At 52.1% G+C, this 14,862-nt stretch overlaps 1 protein-coding gene across 2 annotated transcripts; it reads left to right on the top strand.

The window, feature by feature from the left end:
* The first annotated feature begins 232 nt into the window (after positions 1 to 232).
* On the top strand, positions 233 to 13,736 carry RGL3 (ral guanine nucleotide dissociation stimulator like 3). Of its 2 annotated transcripts, none has more exons than XM_064280691.1 (19): positions 233 to 265; positions 709 to 822; positions 1,416 to 1,639; positions 1,797 to 1,850; positions 2,032 to 2,246; positions 6,796 to 6,947; positions 7,033 to 7,248; positions 7,884 to 7,987; positions 8,091 to 8,175; positions 9,262 to 9,318; positions 9,435 to 9,521; positions 9,656 to 9,688; positions 9,771 to 9,892; positions 10,598 to 10,693; positions 10,794 to 10,862; positions 10,950 to 11,046; positions 11,709 to 11,861; positions 11,948 to 12,062; positions 13,414 to 13,736. In XM_064280691.1, the coding sequence occupies exons 1-19, from the start codon at positions 233 to 235 to the stop codon at positions 13,530 to 13,532; spliced, it is 2,145 nt and encodes a 714-aa protein (XP_064136761.1). In that variant the 3' UTR covers positions 13,533 to 13,736. The 2 variants fall into 2 exon arrangements, with proteins under 2 accessions (XP_064136761.1, XP_064136762.1); XM_064280692.1 differs by having other exon boundaries at positions 10,932 to 11,046.
* The last annotated feature ends 1,126 nt before the right edge of the window (positions 13,737 to 14,862 follow it).

Below are 14,862 nucleotides of genomic sequence, written 5' to 3'. Positions count from 1 at the left end.
CACACCTACTAGCTGGGGTCCCATTGGCCTGGGCTGGGCGCTAGGGCCTGGCTGCGCCACATGAGAGGGGTGGGTCGTGCCCACTTTTCTTGTCGCCCCGCCCCAGCCCGCCCCACGCTGTCCGGCCGCCCCGCCTCCCCCCTCCCCCCACCCCGGCGCCCCTCCACTGCCTGCCGCCCGCGGGCCCTTCCGCCTCAGTCTGCAGCGCCGCGGAGCGCAATAGGTGCGGGCCATGCAGCGGACAGCCGGCAAGGAGCTCAACCTGGTAAGGGACAGAGGACCCGGAACCCCACATCCCTGGCGACCCCCAGGTCCAGAATCTCCAGGCCCCCGCTCCTTAGACCTTTATCTCTCCTCCCCCCTCCATCAAACCGTTCCGAACCACTGGGGAGTCCCCACCTCCGAACTCGGGACTCCTAACCCTGGAAGTGACTGGTTACTTTTGGGGATGGGGGTGGGGAGCCTGGAACGGGTCTGAGGGAGTGAACAGATACTGATTCCGTGAGCCTGGACCCTTGGACATCCCCAAAGCCCACCCTATGGCTTCAGGACGGCGCTCGGGGCACTTCTCCAGCCTGGGACCCTGTCCCAGGCTCGGAAGAGGGGGAATGGAGCAGGAAGGCTGGGCCTGAGTCCTCGCAGGTGATGGGGCGCCGAAGCCCCGGGATTAGTGTCCCTGGGGTGCCCTGAGCCCGCCTCCGCGTCCAGGCGCCGCTACAGGACTGGGGCGAGGAGACTGAGGACGGCGCCGTGTACAGCGTCTCCCTGCGGAGGCAGCGTAGTCAGCGCTTGAGCCCCGGGGAGAGGTCTGGAGGCAGCCAGGTGAGGAAGGGGTTGAAGAGTGGTGCGGTCAGGTGAGGGCGGGGCTGCCTGGGAGTAATCAGATGAGAGCCGAGCTTGGGCAGCCAGATGAAGCGGGCTGGGGGGAAGGGCGGGGCTTAAAGGTGACCAGGCGAGGGCAGGAAGGGGCCTAGGGGTGGCCGACTGAGTGGGGCTGCGCAGTTGCCGAGCAAGACCTGGGGGCAACCTGGTACGGGCGGAACTGGACAGCAGAGCCTGGGAAAGCTAAGTTTGGTGGGGCGGAGCCGGGAGGAGGGGTGGGGTTTAGAGGCTGCAGGTGACGGCGGGATAGGCCGGAGGGCAGGGCCTGCGAACACTAAGCAAAGCGCGAGGGGCTGCAGAGTTGAGAGAAGCCTGGGGTAACCAAGTAAGGGGAAGGCTGAGAGCAGCTTCTGGGAGGGCGAGGGTGCCAGGGGGCGGGGTGGAAGGATTCTTTGTGGACAGGGCAAAAAGGATGAACCTAGGGACCCCATATTCAGGGAAAGGGACAGGATCAGATGCAAAGGGCAAAGCATGAAGGAGTGTCCGAAGGCGCCACCCCTGCGTGGCTCTCTCAGCGCCCTCCTACCCCTCAGGCCCCCAGCCCCGCTGCTGAGGCTTTTCTCCATTACCGCACGAGCAAGGTGAGAGCGCTGAGGGCAGCCCGGCTGGAGCGGCTGGTGCGCGAGCTGGTGTCCGGAGATCGCGAACAGGACCCGGGATTCGTGCCCGCCTTTCTGGCCACGCACCGGGCCTTTGTGCCCACTGCTCGCGTACTGGGCCTTCTGTTGCCGCCGCCGCCGCCGCCGCTGCCGTCGGGGTCAGTATCTACCCGGACCTCCAAGTTCCCAGCCCTAGATTCCTACCCGGACACTCCCCTCAGGTTTTAAACCAGGAACCCCCTCAACCTCAGAGCCCTCCTCCTAAGCCCCTTCTCACCCCCTCTTCGTCGCCTGATTGGAGGGGGCTCTTCCCAGGGTAGAGATCAAGAAGACAGAGGGACAAGAACTGAACTGCAACAAGAACCTGAGGTTTGTCCCCATTGGGGTGATGGGGGGTCCTGGAGGTCCAAGGTCAGGCCTGAGGGCTACAGGGTTGGATAACCTGGAAGTCTAGGTTGGCTAATAAAAGATCGGAGGTCAGGACTGAGGTTTTCGGCAGGTGAAGTCCAGAGCTCAGGGCTGGGTTCTGATGCCCCACTCCTCTTGCCAGGGCTGTGGTGTCTGTGCTGGGCTCCTGGCTTCGGGACCACCCTCAGGACTTCCGTGACCCCCCTGCCCACTCAGACCTGGGCAATGTCTGCACTTTTCTGGGCTGGGCAGCCCCAGGCGGAGCTGAGGCCAGGGAGGCAAAGAGGCTGCTAGGAGATTTCTTGGAGGAGGCTGAGCAGGAACTGGAAGAAGAGGAGCAGCCTGACTCTTGGGCAGGTGAGGGTGAGGGATTGTTGGAACTGGTGAGCACTACCCCTACCAGGGACCTTTTCTCCCTTCTCAGGGCTACAGACCTTGGGCTGGTTCTTAACTCTGTCTGAGCCTGGGTTTCCTCACCTGTAAAATAGGATGATAACTTTTTTTTCCCAAAGTGTTAACATTTGTTCAGCACCCTCCCCCCCCCCATCCCCAGTCCTAACTACAAAGTTACTCCACCATTGGGTCAGGATACCCTGTGTTTCTAGCTACAACCATTCCACCCCCACTTGACTTCAGAGCCACAAGGACCTGGGTTCAAATCCCAGCTCTGCCACTTGCTGACTGTATGACCTTGGATGAGTCACTTCATCTCTGTGAGCCTCAGTTTCCTCACATCTGTGAAACAGAGGTGATAACAGTTTTTGCAACATCAGGCTCATTACTCATTCAACAAATATTTAGCTACCGGCTCTAGGTATATAAGGACGAACAAGAGCTCACAGTTCCCTGGTGAAGACAGTAAACAAGTAAATAAACAGTAAGGGCTTGGCACTATATCTTGGCAAATAGTATTTTTTTTTTTTTTTATTGTTGTTGTTATCTATCTTGGAAACCCTGGTGGTGTAGTGGTTAAGTGCTATGGCTGGTAACAAAAAGGTTGGCAGTTTGAATCCACCAGGCGCTCCTTGGAAACTCTACAGGGCAGTTCTACTCTGTCCTATAGGGTCGCTATGAGTTGGAATCAAATTGATGGCAGTGGGTTTGGCTTGGTTTTTTGGGGGTTGTTATCTCTGATTCTTAATTATTAGATATCTACTACTTATAATAAAACATAGACAAGAGGCTATACTGATATTTTCTTGTAGAGTAGATGTCAGCAAACTATCTGACCCTTTACAAAAAAGTTTTCTGACCCTGTTGTAGAGCACATTAGGGGTTGGGGTATATCAACATATGTACTTCACTCGTGTCTTTGTTCCAAAGCCACCTCCTCAGAGAAGCCTTCCATGACTTCCTCAGCAGAAATATCCTCTCCCCCTGCCTTATTTTTCTGCATTACCACCCTTTACTCGCTTCAGTTCTGGCTTATGCTCATCTGCCTCATGGACTGAGTGCATGAGAGCAGGACCACATCCTTCTTGTCTCCAACTCTGTCTCCAGGGGCAGGAACAACTCAGTTTTGTTGACGGAATAATCACCTCCTGGCTCAGGGGTCAGCCCTCGCTGTGCCAACAGCTTACGGTGTATCATCTCCCACCCATCTGTGTCTGATTTGATCCCTATTACAAAAAGCTTCTATATCCCTAATCCTCATCCTTTAATCCTCAGATTACTGTGGCTACATTCCTCTCCGTTTTACAAAGTAGCAGCCACTTCTTTATTCTTGGTGACAAATCCCAGCTGTTTTCATATTTTTATTTACCCTTCTCCCCTCCCGCTTACTAAGGGTCTTTCTCCCCTCCCCCCGCCTTCAAGATTTCATCAACTTATTCCAAGTCATTAGAGATTAATTGTCCAATGTTGTAACCATGAGCCCCATGTTGCTGTTAAAATTGAATTTAACTAAAATTAAAGAAAAATAAAAATCCTGTTCCTCAGTCACACCAGCCACATTTCAAGTCCTCAGTAGCCCCCTCTGGCTCATTGTGACCACACTAGACAGTGCAGAGAGAGAACATTTCCATCGCTGCAGAAAGTTCTAGTGAGAGTGCTGTCCTAGGCTCTGAGTTCTTTCAGGTCAGAGGAGAAAATGAAGATTGAGTACCTACTGTGTGCCAGACTCTGGGACACACTTTATTTTGCTATCTTCTCATTCGGGTTTACTTTTATTATGGAAAATTTCAGATGTACCGAAATAGTGTAGTACACTAGGATATTCCTCACCCATCTTCAACAATTATCAATTTGATCAGTTTGTTTGTTTTCCAGGAGGATTTTAAAGTAAATCCCAAATTTCATTGTGCCTCTAACTGAAAAGAACTTTTTGTTTGTTTGTTTGTTTTTTATAACTTTCATGCCTGTGATCATTTCTAACAAAATTGGCAACAATTCCTTAATATCAAAAATGCCGAGTCCATATTCACATCTCCCCATGGTCTCTAAATAGTCTTTTTACAGTTATTCCTTCAAATCAGGGTCCAAAGGCGATGATACACTCAGGGCATTCAGTTGTTTGTCTCTGAGGTCTCGTTTATTCTACAACAGTCCCCCCTCGTGTTCCTGTTTAATGCCATTTGTCTCAAGACATGTCCCACATTCTCAATTTGCCTGTTTCCTTCTTCATGGTGTCATGTAGCATGGTCCTCTATCCCCCATCCTTGCTGTGAGAGCTAAAGCTTTGATTAGATTTAGGTGTACTTTTCTTTTATAACCCATTTTTTTAAATTAATATTTTTACAATGCTACCTTTCCTAATCTGAAATGAAAGACAGCTTATTTAAAAGATAATTTAAAAAATAATATGATGAGGTAACTGGAACATGAAGAAGAAATAAAATGAAAGTAATTTACACAACAATAAACTACGCTTTTTGATATGTTACTTCTTGAGAATGCCTCACCAGGAGACATAATGAAGTTGTCTGGTGCCTTTGCTTGGCGTAACATCACAGTGAATGGGACACTGGCAAACACTGAAGGATACAAAGATGTGCAGTGACGGTTCAGACACAGCAGCAAAGATGATGGTGACATTGTTTTCCAAAATGGTGCATAACACTTGAAAATTCCAAACAAAAGAAGTCTGAACTTTCATGGTTTGTATTTATGAGCAAGATAGTCAAGTTCTAGGTGCAGATGACTCTAAACAGATTTTCTAATGACATGAATGTCTGGAGGGACATTTGAAGACTGGCGACAAGTCTAGCTCTCACAAAGCAGAATTTCCAGCATCCTGCCACTCATCTTGGGACATCCAAAAACAAATCTAGAAACTTCCAAAATGTCCCCTTGGGGCGCCCCCATTGAAACCCACTGGGGTAAAAATCACATTTATTAACCACTTTGTAGCAGTTTGGTATGTCTGATCTCATTTAATCTAAAAAAAAAAAGATCAAGATGAAGAAACCAAGGCACCTATCGAACCCTTTGCCATCGAGTTGATTTCGACCCATAACAACCAAGGCACAGAGAAGTTAAAATACTTGCTTTAGCTTACACGGAAACCCTGGTGGCATAGTGGTTAAGTGCTATGGCTGCTAACCAATGGTTTGGCAGTTCAAATCCACCAGGCGCTCCTTGGAAACTCTATGGGGCAGTTCTACCCTGTCTTTTGTTGTTGTTAGGTGCCGTCGAGTTGGTTCTGACTCACAGTGACCCTATGCACAACAGAACGAAACACTGCCTGGTCCTGCGCCATCCTTACAATTGTTATGCTTGAGCTCACTCTTGCAGCCACTGTGTCAATCCACCTTGTTGAGAGTCTTCCTCTTTTCCACTGACCCTGTACTCTGCCAAGCATGATGTCCTTCTCCAGGGACTCATCCCTCCTGACAACAAGTCCAAAGTATGTAAGACGCAGTCTCTCCATCCTTGCCTCTAAAGAGCATTCTGGCCACACTTCTCCCAAGACAGATCTGTTGGTTCTTTTGGCAGTCCATGTCATATTCAATATTCTTCGCCAATGCCACAATTCAAAGGCGTCAACTCTTCCTCGGTCTTCTTTATTCATTGTCCAGCTTTCACATGCATATGATGCGATTGAAAATACCATGGCTTGGGTCAGGCACACCTTAGTCTTCAGGGTGACATCTTTGCTCTTCAATGCTTTGAAGAGGTCCTTTGCAGCAGATTTGCCCAATGCAATATGTCTTTTGATTTCTTGACTGCTGCTTCCGTGGCTGTTGATTGTGGATCCAAGAAAAATGAAATCCTTGACAACTTCAATCTTTTCTCTGTTTATTATGATGTTGCTCATTGGTCCAGTTGTGCTATAAGGTCTCTATAAGTTGGAATCAACTCAGTGACACTGGGTTTTTTTAGCTTACGCAGCAAGCTGAGTGGACAAGCCATGATTTGAATTTCAGACTATCTGACAACAGTCTTCCCTCAACCATGAAGTTATACCATCGTTCCCAAAGGAAGAGGGCAGATGAATCTTATCCTAAAACAGGCTTGAAGTCATAAAACTTGATTTTCTACTCCAGCCTTTGAACACTTATTGTCCCCATTCTGCCATTTACTGAAAGTGTGATCTAGGGTCAATGGCTCTGTGCCTCAGTTTCCCTTACCTGTAGACGACAGTCTATAAATAATAGCACCTCCCTCTCTGGGTTAGTGTGCTAGGTTAATCCAAGCTAGGTGCTCAGTGAAGGTCAATGTTGCTGTTGCAGTCCAAGGTTTTTGTTCTTGCTGCTAGGTGCTTGCACTCACTGCAACCTCATGTGACAGAGTAGAACTGCCCCATAGAGTTTCCTTGGCTGTAATCCTTACGGGAGCTGACTGCCAGGTCTTTCTCCCACAGAGCCGCTGAGGGTATGCCAACAGTCACCCTTTCAGTTAGCAGCCAAAGTTTCACCGTTAGGCCACCAGGGCTCCTGAGGGTTCCTCCCCATCTTGCTCCCTTAAGGACCTCCCAGAGCTGCCCAGACTTGGGGCCCAGACTTCCCGGAGGGCTGCATAGAAGAGGAGGAAGGATTGGAGGGACTCGTGCTGGAAGGCCCTGAGCTCCTGGACTTCAGCGTGGACGAGGTGGCCGAGCAGCTGACCCTGATGGACGTGGTGAGGACCTGAACTCGGGTGGGGCGGGGTGGGGTGGGGGTGGAGCAGTCCCGCTGAGCTCAGTCCCACACCCCACCCGGTCCAGAAGCTCTTCTCGCGCGTGCGGCCCTGCGAGTGCCTGGGCTCCGTGTGGTCCCAGCGGGACCGGCCGGGGGCCGCAGGCACTGCCCCGACCGTGCGCGCCACTGTGGCCCAGTTCAACAAGGTGACCGGCTGCGTACTGGGCTCGGTGCTCGGAGCGCCAGGCCTGGCTGCCCCGCAGCGAGCGCAGCGGCTGGAGAAGTGGATCCGCATCGCCCAGGTGAGTGTTGGGCTTGGGGAGGCGCAGGGTCCTGGCAGCGGAAGGTGGAGTAACCGGGTCGGTGGCTGGAGGTGGGGCCAAGGACAGAAGAGGCACGCTGGGGCGGCTCTAGGGATAAAAGAATAAGGTGGGGGGTTGGGGAAAAAGTAGGATTGGGGGAAGAATCTAAGGCAAGGACAGGTCGGGGTCCCGAAAGGGACTGAGTAGAGCGAGACGGAGTCCTCTGGGCTAGAATGAAGAGGGAGAAATGGCCTGGGTGCCAATAGAAGGCTGGGGGAGGGGCATGAGGGGAATCCCGGGATAGTAAGGGAGGGAGCCTGGGAGAAGGCTAATACCTGGGGTGAGACTTGGGTTCAGGGAGGAGGGGTCTGGGTCTGGGAGAGATGCTGTGGGGGAGTCTAGGGCCCTGGGGAGTCGGGAGAGGTAGGAGGCAGGCGGGAGAGGTAGGAGGCAGGCGAGGGGAGAAACCTAGGTGGGAGGTGGAGGCTGGTGAGAGACCGGGGCCAGAAGAGAGGGGAGGGGAGGAGGCTTAGTCTTGGTAGTTTTGGAGGGGTCAGAAGTCACGGGGTCAAAGGCGGGTCTTGCCTGGGGGTTAGATATGGGGTCTGACCAGCTCCCCTATCTGGCTCCCCCAGCGCTGCCGAGAACTGCGGAACTTCTCTTCCTTGCGGGCCATCCTGTCAGCCCTGCAGTCTAACCCTATTTACAGGCTCAAGCGTAGCTGGGGCGCAGTGAGCCGGTGAGCAGGGCCGGGAGTGGGGGGCTGCTGGGGTGGGACCTCCTCCTCACCCCAGCTTTGACCCTCCCAGCCTCTGACCTCTGACCTCCCTCTGGTGCCCCAGGGAACCGTTATCCACTTTCAGGAAACTTTCACAGATTTTCTCCGATGAGAACAACCACCTCAGCAGCAGAGAGATTCTTTCCCAGGTATGGATGGGTTGAGCCGCAGGGATTCCAGGCCCAGGAAGGGGACGTGGTTTGGGCAGGGGACCTGCCTTGTCCTTGTTATAACATCCAGTGTTCTTTCCCTATACCTCAAGAATGACCTTTCCTTTGTCTGGGGAGCCCCATTGCCTCTGTTTCCCCCACTATAGCTCACTCAGTGAATGCTTTGTTTATTCAGTCAACAAACACAAGAAGTCACAAGGAAAAGGTCATTTGAGACCAGAGCCATAGCAAAGAGTGAAGGGGGAAAAAAAATGATGCTGGGAACTTTACCTTGATAACTAAAAAAGGTGTGCCAATAAGTCTGGTTTATTGTAGGCCAGACTTAAGTTGTATTTACAATAAATATCCCACTTCAGAGAGGCGGTCCCTAAGTCCCCCATCATCTCCACTGCACCTTACTAAGGACCCTTATGTCCGTGTGCCATTAGAGTTGTTGCCTGTGTCTCCTGCATTCCTGTCTGCTCCAAGAGGCTGGGATTGATGTCTGTTTTGTTGACTGCTGGGTACCCAGCATCCAGAATGGCACCTGGCCCATAGTAGGTGCTCAATAAATATCTGTTGGTGAATGAATGACTCAAGTAATGGGAGATCCAATAATAAGGAGCCTTGCACTAAGCACCTACTGTGTGCCAGGCACTGTGCCAGGAACTTCCATCATGAACCAGACACCGTTTCTGCCCTGGGAGACTCAGTACCATGACAGCTGCCCCAGAAATTCTGTAATTACCAGGCAGAGCAAAACTCTGAAGACAAGATTCAGGGTGTTCCCAGGGTATCCCCAGGGGCCCTGTTCCATCCAGGCCAGGCACAGGATTCTCTCCTGTCCTGGCACCATGAGCCCCACTTGCCATCATCCCCAGTGGGGCCTGCCTACTGCTGCTTACCTGCTCCCTGCCTTCCTCTGGTCACTTTTCCCCAGTGTGGTCCACCTCCTTGGACTTGGCCTTTACAATGGGCTTGTGATTGTTGAAAGCAAAATGGGTGTATATGGTGGGTCTTAAGGCTCTGCCCTGAGGGAGGGGTCAAAGGAGACCCGGGATCCTCTCAGTCCTTCCTCTCCCCCAGGAGGAGGCCATTGAGGTTTCCCAACAGGAAGATACTCCCCAAGGAAGCCCGTCCTCAGTGAGTGATTCAGTTTGGGATGAGGGACAGGCAGGACCCTCAAGGGGGGCAGTGAGAGGTAAGGTGGGCAGGGGGTCACTGATGATCAAGAATGACTGGAGCTCTGGGGCCTGCAGAAGCTGTCCTCAGGCCCTGTACCCTACCTTGGTACCTTCCTCACGGACCTGGTAATGCTGGACACAGCCCTGCCGGACATGCTGGAGGTCTGACCCCTGACTGCTGACCCCAGCCCCACTTCCCCTTAGCTCAGTGGGCCTCCTGATAGCCCAGACCCAACCCTGACTATTGCTCCTTGACCCTGAGTCTCTAGTTAAGACAAACTTTGTCTAATGCCCAGGGGGATCTCATCAATTTTGAGAAGAGGAGAAAGGTGAGTGGGCACTGGGGTAGGTGTGCAGGGTGCTCAAGGGTGGGGGAACGGCAGGGCAGGGTCTCAGAGGCTTCCCCCTCAGGAGTGGGAGATCCTGGCCCAGATCCAGCAGCTGCAGAGGCGCTGTCAGAGCTACTGCCTGAGCCCCCGCCTGCCCATCCTGGCTGCCCTGCGTGCCCAGCGCCAGCTCAGCGAGGAGCAGAGGTGATCACTGTGGCCTGACCTGGTCTCACCCCAGCTGACTCTGGACCACACCCTCGATCCAGCTTACCTCATGCCCCTCTTCAACTCCTCCTGAGCCCAGACCCCCAACCTGTGACCTTTCGTTCTCATCAGACCAACTGAGGGCCCCAATCAACCTCTGACCCCAAACTTTGACCCCATTGGACTTTCCGATTTCAACCTTTGACATTCATCTGGCCATTCAACTCAACTGTCCTGTCTGTTCTCTTATCCAACTTCTGATCCTATCTTACCCATGGCCCCAATTATGACCCCCAGATCTGACCCTCTGACCCCAGTCATTGACCCTCAGTGCTGAGTAACTGACTCTGAACTTTGATGTTTATTTGGCCACCTGACTCAACTATCCCAATTATTTCCTTTCATTCCACGGACTCTGTGACATAACCATTGACCTCAGTGATTACCTGATCCCAGACTGACCCCTGACCCAATTTGGCTCCTCAGTTTCACCGTTTTAGTCCCCATGTGGCCTGCTGACCGAGTCATCCCATCCCATCCCTGGCCCTAATAAGACCTTGGTGTCCTGATTGACCCCTGTTTCATACAATGATCCTGACACTTGATGCCCCCCACCCAAAATCCAACTCCCAGCTGATTCTAACCCTTCATACCCTGCTGCTTCCTGACCTCGACCCCCCGTTCATTTGCCCCTTGACCTCTCAGTTACCGCATCTCCCGCGTCATTGAGCCGCCAGCTGCCTCCTGCCCCAGCTCCCCACGCGTCCGGCGGCATATCAGCCTCACCAAACGTCTCAGTGTGTGAGTCTTGGGGTGTGTGGGGGTGATGTGGGCAGTGGTATGTGGGGGCTGCTCCTAGGCTGAGTCTGACCTCAGCCTCATCCCCTGCCCCCATTCTCAGGAAGCTGTCCCGAGAGAAAGGTTCATCCACTGATGGGAGCCCCAGGGACCCCTCATCTTCCACCTCCAGGTGAGGATCTCACTTGGTGGGAGGGACTGGAGACGGCAGGGTTGGAAGCAGGCAGACACCTCACCTCAGGCTCTGCATCTGCCCCAGTCTGTCTCCAGGCTCCCCCCCATCCAGCCCTAAAACCAAGGACCCTCCTCCTGGCAATCCCCCAGCCTCTCCAGGGCCCCAGGGCCCTACCACTAAGGTACCAACTGCCTGTGTGTGTGCGTTGAGCTGTGGGCAGCGGGGGCTCTGTGTATGTGCTTACATGCACGTGTGCATGGGTTTGAGGGCATAGATGTGGAGACTGTATGCATGGCTGGCTGAGCACCCTGGGTGGACGTCCAGAGGACTGTGTGCTTCTCCGTGGTCCTATTTGAGGGATCACTGTGCCAATCTGAAGACCTGTGCCAACCAGGACCTGTGCATCGGCCACCCACCGGGCACTCTAGGGTACAACCTCATGCTTTTGCAAGGATGCGTGTGCCCCCAAGAATCTGCATATCTAAAGAGGAAATGTACTGGTGGAACCAAGTTTGGGACTGTTTGCTAAACAATGGTTTGTGTGTGCAGTTATCATGAGTGTGTGTGTATGCACTGCTTCCTGTGTACACGGGATTCCTGTGTGTTTATTGGTCACGTGTAAATGTGCTGTGTAATAGGGAACCAAGGTCTGTATGTGATGGGACTGAGTGTATGTGGGCGGTCTGATTGTGTGTCTCAGGCTTTGGGTGTGTAGGGGGACTCGTGGTCTATGTGTAAACATAGGCCTGTTGGATACATCAGTGCAGGAGGGGTTGCTAGCTCTCCATCCCTCAATATTGGCCACTAGGCCAGGCTTCAGCCTCTACCCCACACTGCCTACAGCTGCACCTGAGTCCAGACCTGCCAGGCCCCTGGGCCCTGACCTTGCCCCTGAGTGGTCCTCACATCCCTCTTCCCGGGCGGCAGAGCTCAGATGCCCGTGTCATCCGCGTCAGTGTCGACAATGACCATGGAAACCTGTATCGAAGCATTTTGGTGAGGGGCTGGGCAGGTGGCCTGCTGGGGGAGCCCTGCTTTTGAGCTTGTTCCTCACACTTCATTTCTTGCCCCTGCCTTCCCAGCTCACTAGTCAGGACAAGGCTCCCAGTGTGGTACAGCGAGCCTTGCAGAAGCACAATGTGGTCCAGCCCTGGGCCCGTGACTACCAGCTTTTCCAGGTCCTTCCTGGGGACAGAGGTGAGCAGGGACAGCTGGGAGCGTAGGCTTGGGGGTGGCTGGGAGGGTGGCAGATAGCAGGGTCCAGGACGGAACAAGGTTGCCAGGGCTCACAGGGCCATGAGGTGGTTCCTGCTCAGGGTAAAGGTAAGATGATGTCCTATGAACTCACTGGCAGGGTTGAGGGAAAAGGCAGTAAAATGGCTATGTTTAAATTACGTGGGGTCATGAGGTTGTCCAGGCTCAGTGTTAAGAAACCAAAAACCAAATCAAACCCATTGCCATTGAGTCAATTTTGACTTATAACGATCCTGTAAGGCAGAATAGAACTGCCCCATATGGTTTCTAAGGCTGTTATCTCTATGGAAGCAGATTGCCACATCTTTCTCCCACAGAGTGGCTGGTGGGTTTGCCAGCCTTTTGGATTGCAGCTAAGTGCTTAACCACTGTGCCACCAGGGCTCCTTAGTGTGAGGAAGGGGGCCATCAAAAGTTGTCTTCGCACAGTGGTTAAGCATTCAGCTGCTAACCAAAAGGCTGGCAGTTTGAATCCATCATCTGCTCCTTGGAAACCCTATGGGGCAGTTCTACTCTGTCACATACTCTACTTTTTGTCGTTGTTAGGTGCCGTTGAGTTGGTTCTGACTCACAGTGACCCTATGTACAACGGAACGAAACACTGCCAGGTCCTGCACCATGCTTACAATCATTATGCTTGAGCCCGTTGTTGCAGCCACTGTGTCAGTCTATTTCATTGAGGGTCTTCCTCTTTTTCCCTGACCCTGTACAGCATGGGTTTGGATGGGGAGATGAGACTGTCCAGGGTCAAAGTGGAAAAGGAAATGTAGAAGTTTGTCTGGGCTTAAATTTTAAGGTCATGAGATTGTTGAGGCTTAGCCTGATGGGGTAGGAGGCTGAAGGGAGACTGGGCTTGCAATTGTGAGGAAATGAGTTTGTCTAGACTCGTCATGGAGACCCCAAAGTTATCTGGACTTGGGATGGAAGAGGGCCAAATGATTTTGAAATTCAATGTAGGGGAGCATGAGGTTGTTTGGCGTGGAGGGGAGAAAGAGGTTGTCCAGCCTATGAGAAGGAGAAGCAAGAGGTTGACTATTCATGCTGAAAGGCATAGCATGCGGATGAATACACAAGAGGAAGGATTACAGGAGGTTTGTCAGGTGTTAAGTGTAAGGGCTTGGAGTTAGAAGTTGTTCAGGTTCATGGCACAGGGAGCATGAGGCTGGCTTGGTACTGGCTGGAGGGACTCAAGGCTGTTCAGGCCCCAGATTAAATGGCAGAAGGTTACCCAGGTCCTTTGTGGGGGAGGCATGAGGTTGTGCAGGCCTTTCACTATCACCCCCACCCCTGGCCAGAACTCCTGATTCCTGACAATGCCAACGTCTTCTATGCAATGAGCCCAGCCGCCCCCGGAGACTTTGTGCTGCGGCGGAAGGAGGGAGCTCAGCATCCACCCTCTCTTTCCTCAACTTGAGGTGGGTCTCCGCTCCCTCCAGGAAGCAGACCCCACAGGCAGCTTGGGGCCTGGCTCATACCACTACTGAGGCAGAGGGCTTTTCTCACCAAAAGCCCTCATCCCCCTGTAGAAACCATCGTGTGCTGTACTCTGTGACCACCCTCCCAACTTTAGCTTTTTGGACCACAGCCCTTTGACTCTCTTGGTGCTGTTCCAAGGACATCTTCACAGGATGGCTGGTGGGGAGCCTCACCTCATAAACATAGAAGGGGGCAGGGTGTTGGGAGGTCAGATCCCTTCCCAGAGAAATCTTGTAACTTTGGAGACACATCAGAACTGACAGAAGCAGATGAAAATAGTGAGCAAAGTTACAAAGCAGGAGTCTTGTTTGTTCTGCGCCTGTGCACCATGGTGACTCTTCATCACACAATGGAAAACTAAGAGCCCTCTCTTGGTTATCTAGTGTTGGTATAACAGAAACACCACAACTGGGTGGCTTTAACAAACAGAAATTTACTTTCTCACAGTTTAGGATGCTAGAACTCCGAATTCAAGGTGCTGACTCTACAGGAAGGCTTTCTCCCTCCATCAGCTCTGGAAGAAGGTCCTTGTCTCTCCTGAGCTTCTCCTTCTGGGCAGTCTTCATGTGGCTCGGCATCTCTTTCCCCCCATCTCTACTCTGCTGGCTTGTTCAATCTCTTATATCTCAGAAGAGATTGACTCAAGATACACCCTACACTAACCCTGCTCCACTGACATAACAAAGACAACCAACTCCCGAGTGGGATCATAACCACAGACAGAGAGGTTAGGATTTACAACACATATTTTGGGGGACACAATTCAATCTATAACAAGCCCCAAGAAAGCAGCTGGGTGAAGCACACCCAACACCACAGAGGTGATACGCCTCTTTTTTGCCATGTATATGGGAGATTGAAGAAGTGAACTTCCATTGGAATAGGAGACAAGTAGTGTCATTACCTCTGAGTCAATAAGGGCTACGAGGAGGAGTAGTGGAGTAGGAAGAAGAAACAGAGAAGGTAGAGATGAAGTGAGCTGTAGGGCCAACTCCAGCATACCAATAATAATAATCACCCCACTTAGGCACTCCTACTATGTGTTGGTCATCAACTAGGAGATTTACCTCTCATTGTATTACTCAAGGTTCTTTCTGTTTTAAGTGGTCAAGGATCCAACTGAAACAAACAAAAAAAAGAGCTTGTGCAAAAAAGGAAATTTAATGCTTCATGTAATTGAAAAGTCCAGTAAGCCTGGATTCAGAGAGAGTTGAATCCAGCGACTCAAAAGATGTCATTAAGATTTTGTCTCTGTCACTCTGCTTTGC

The sequence above is a fragment of the Loxodonta africana genome, chromosome 3, assembly GCF_030014295.1.
Source record: "Loxodonta africana isolate mLoxAfr1 chromosome 3, mLoxAfr1.hap2, whole genome shotgun sequence".
Taxonomy (NCBI): Eukaryota; Metazoa; Chordata; class Mammalia; order Proboscidea; family Elephantidae; genus Loxodonta; species Loxodonta africana.
This window is presented reverse-complemented; position numbering and strand designations above follow the sequence as displayed.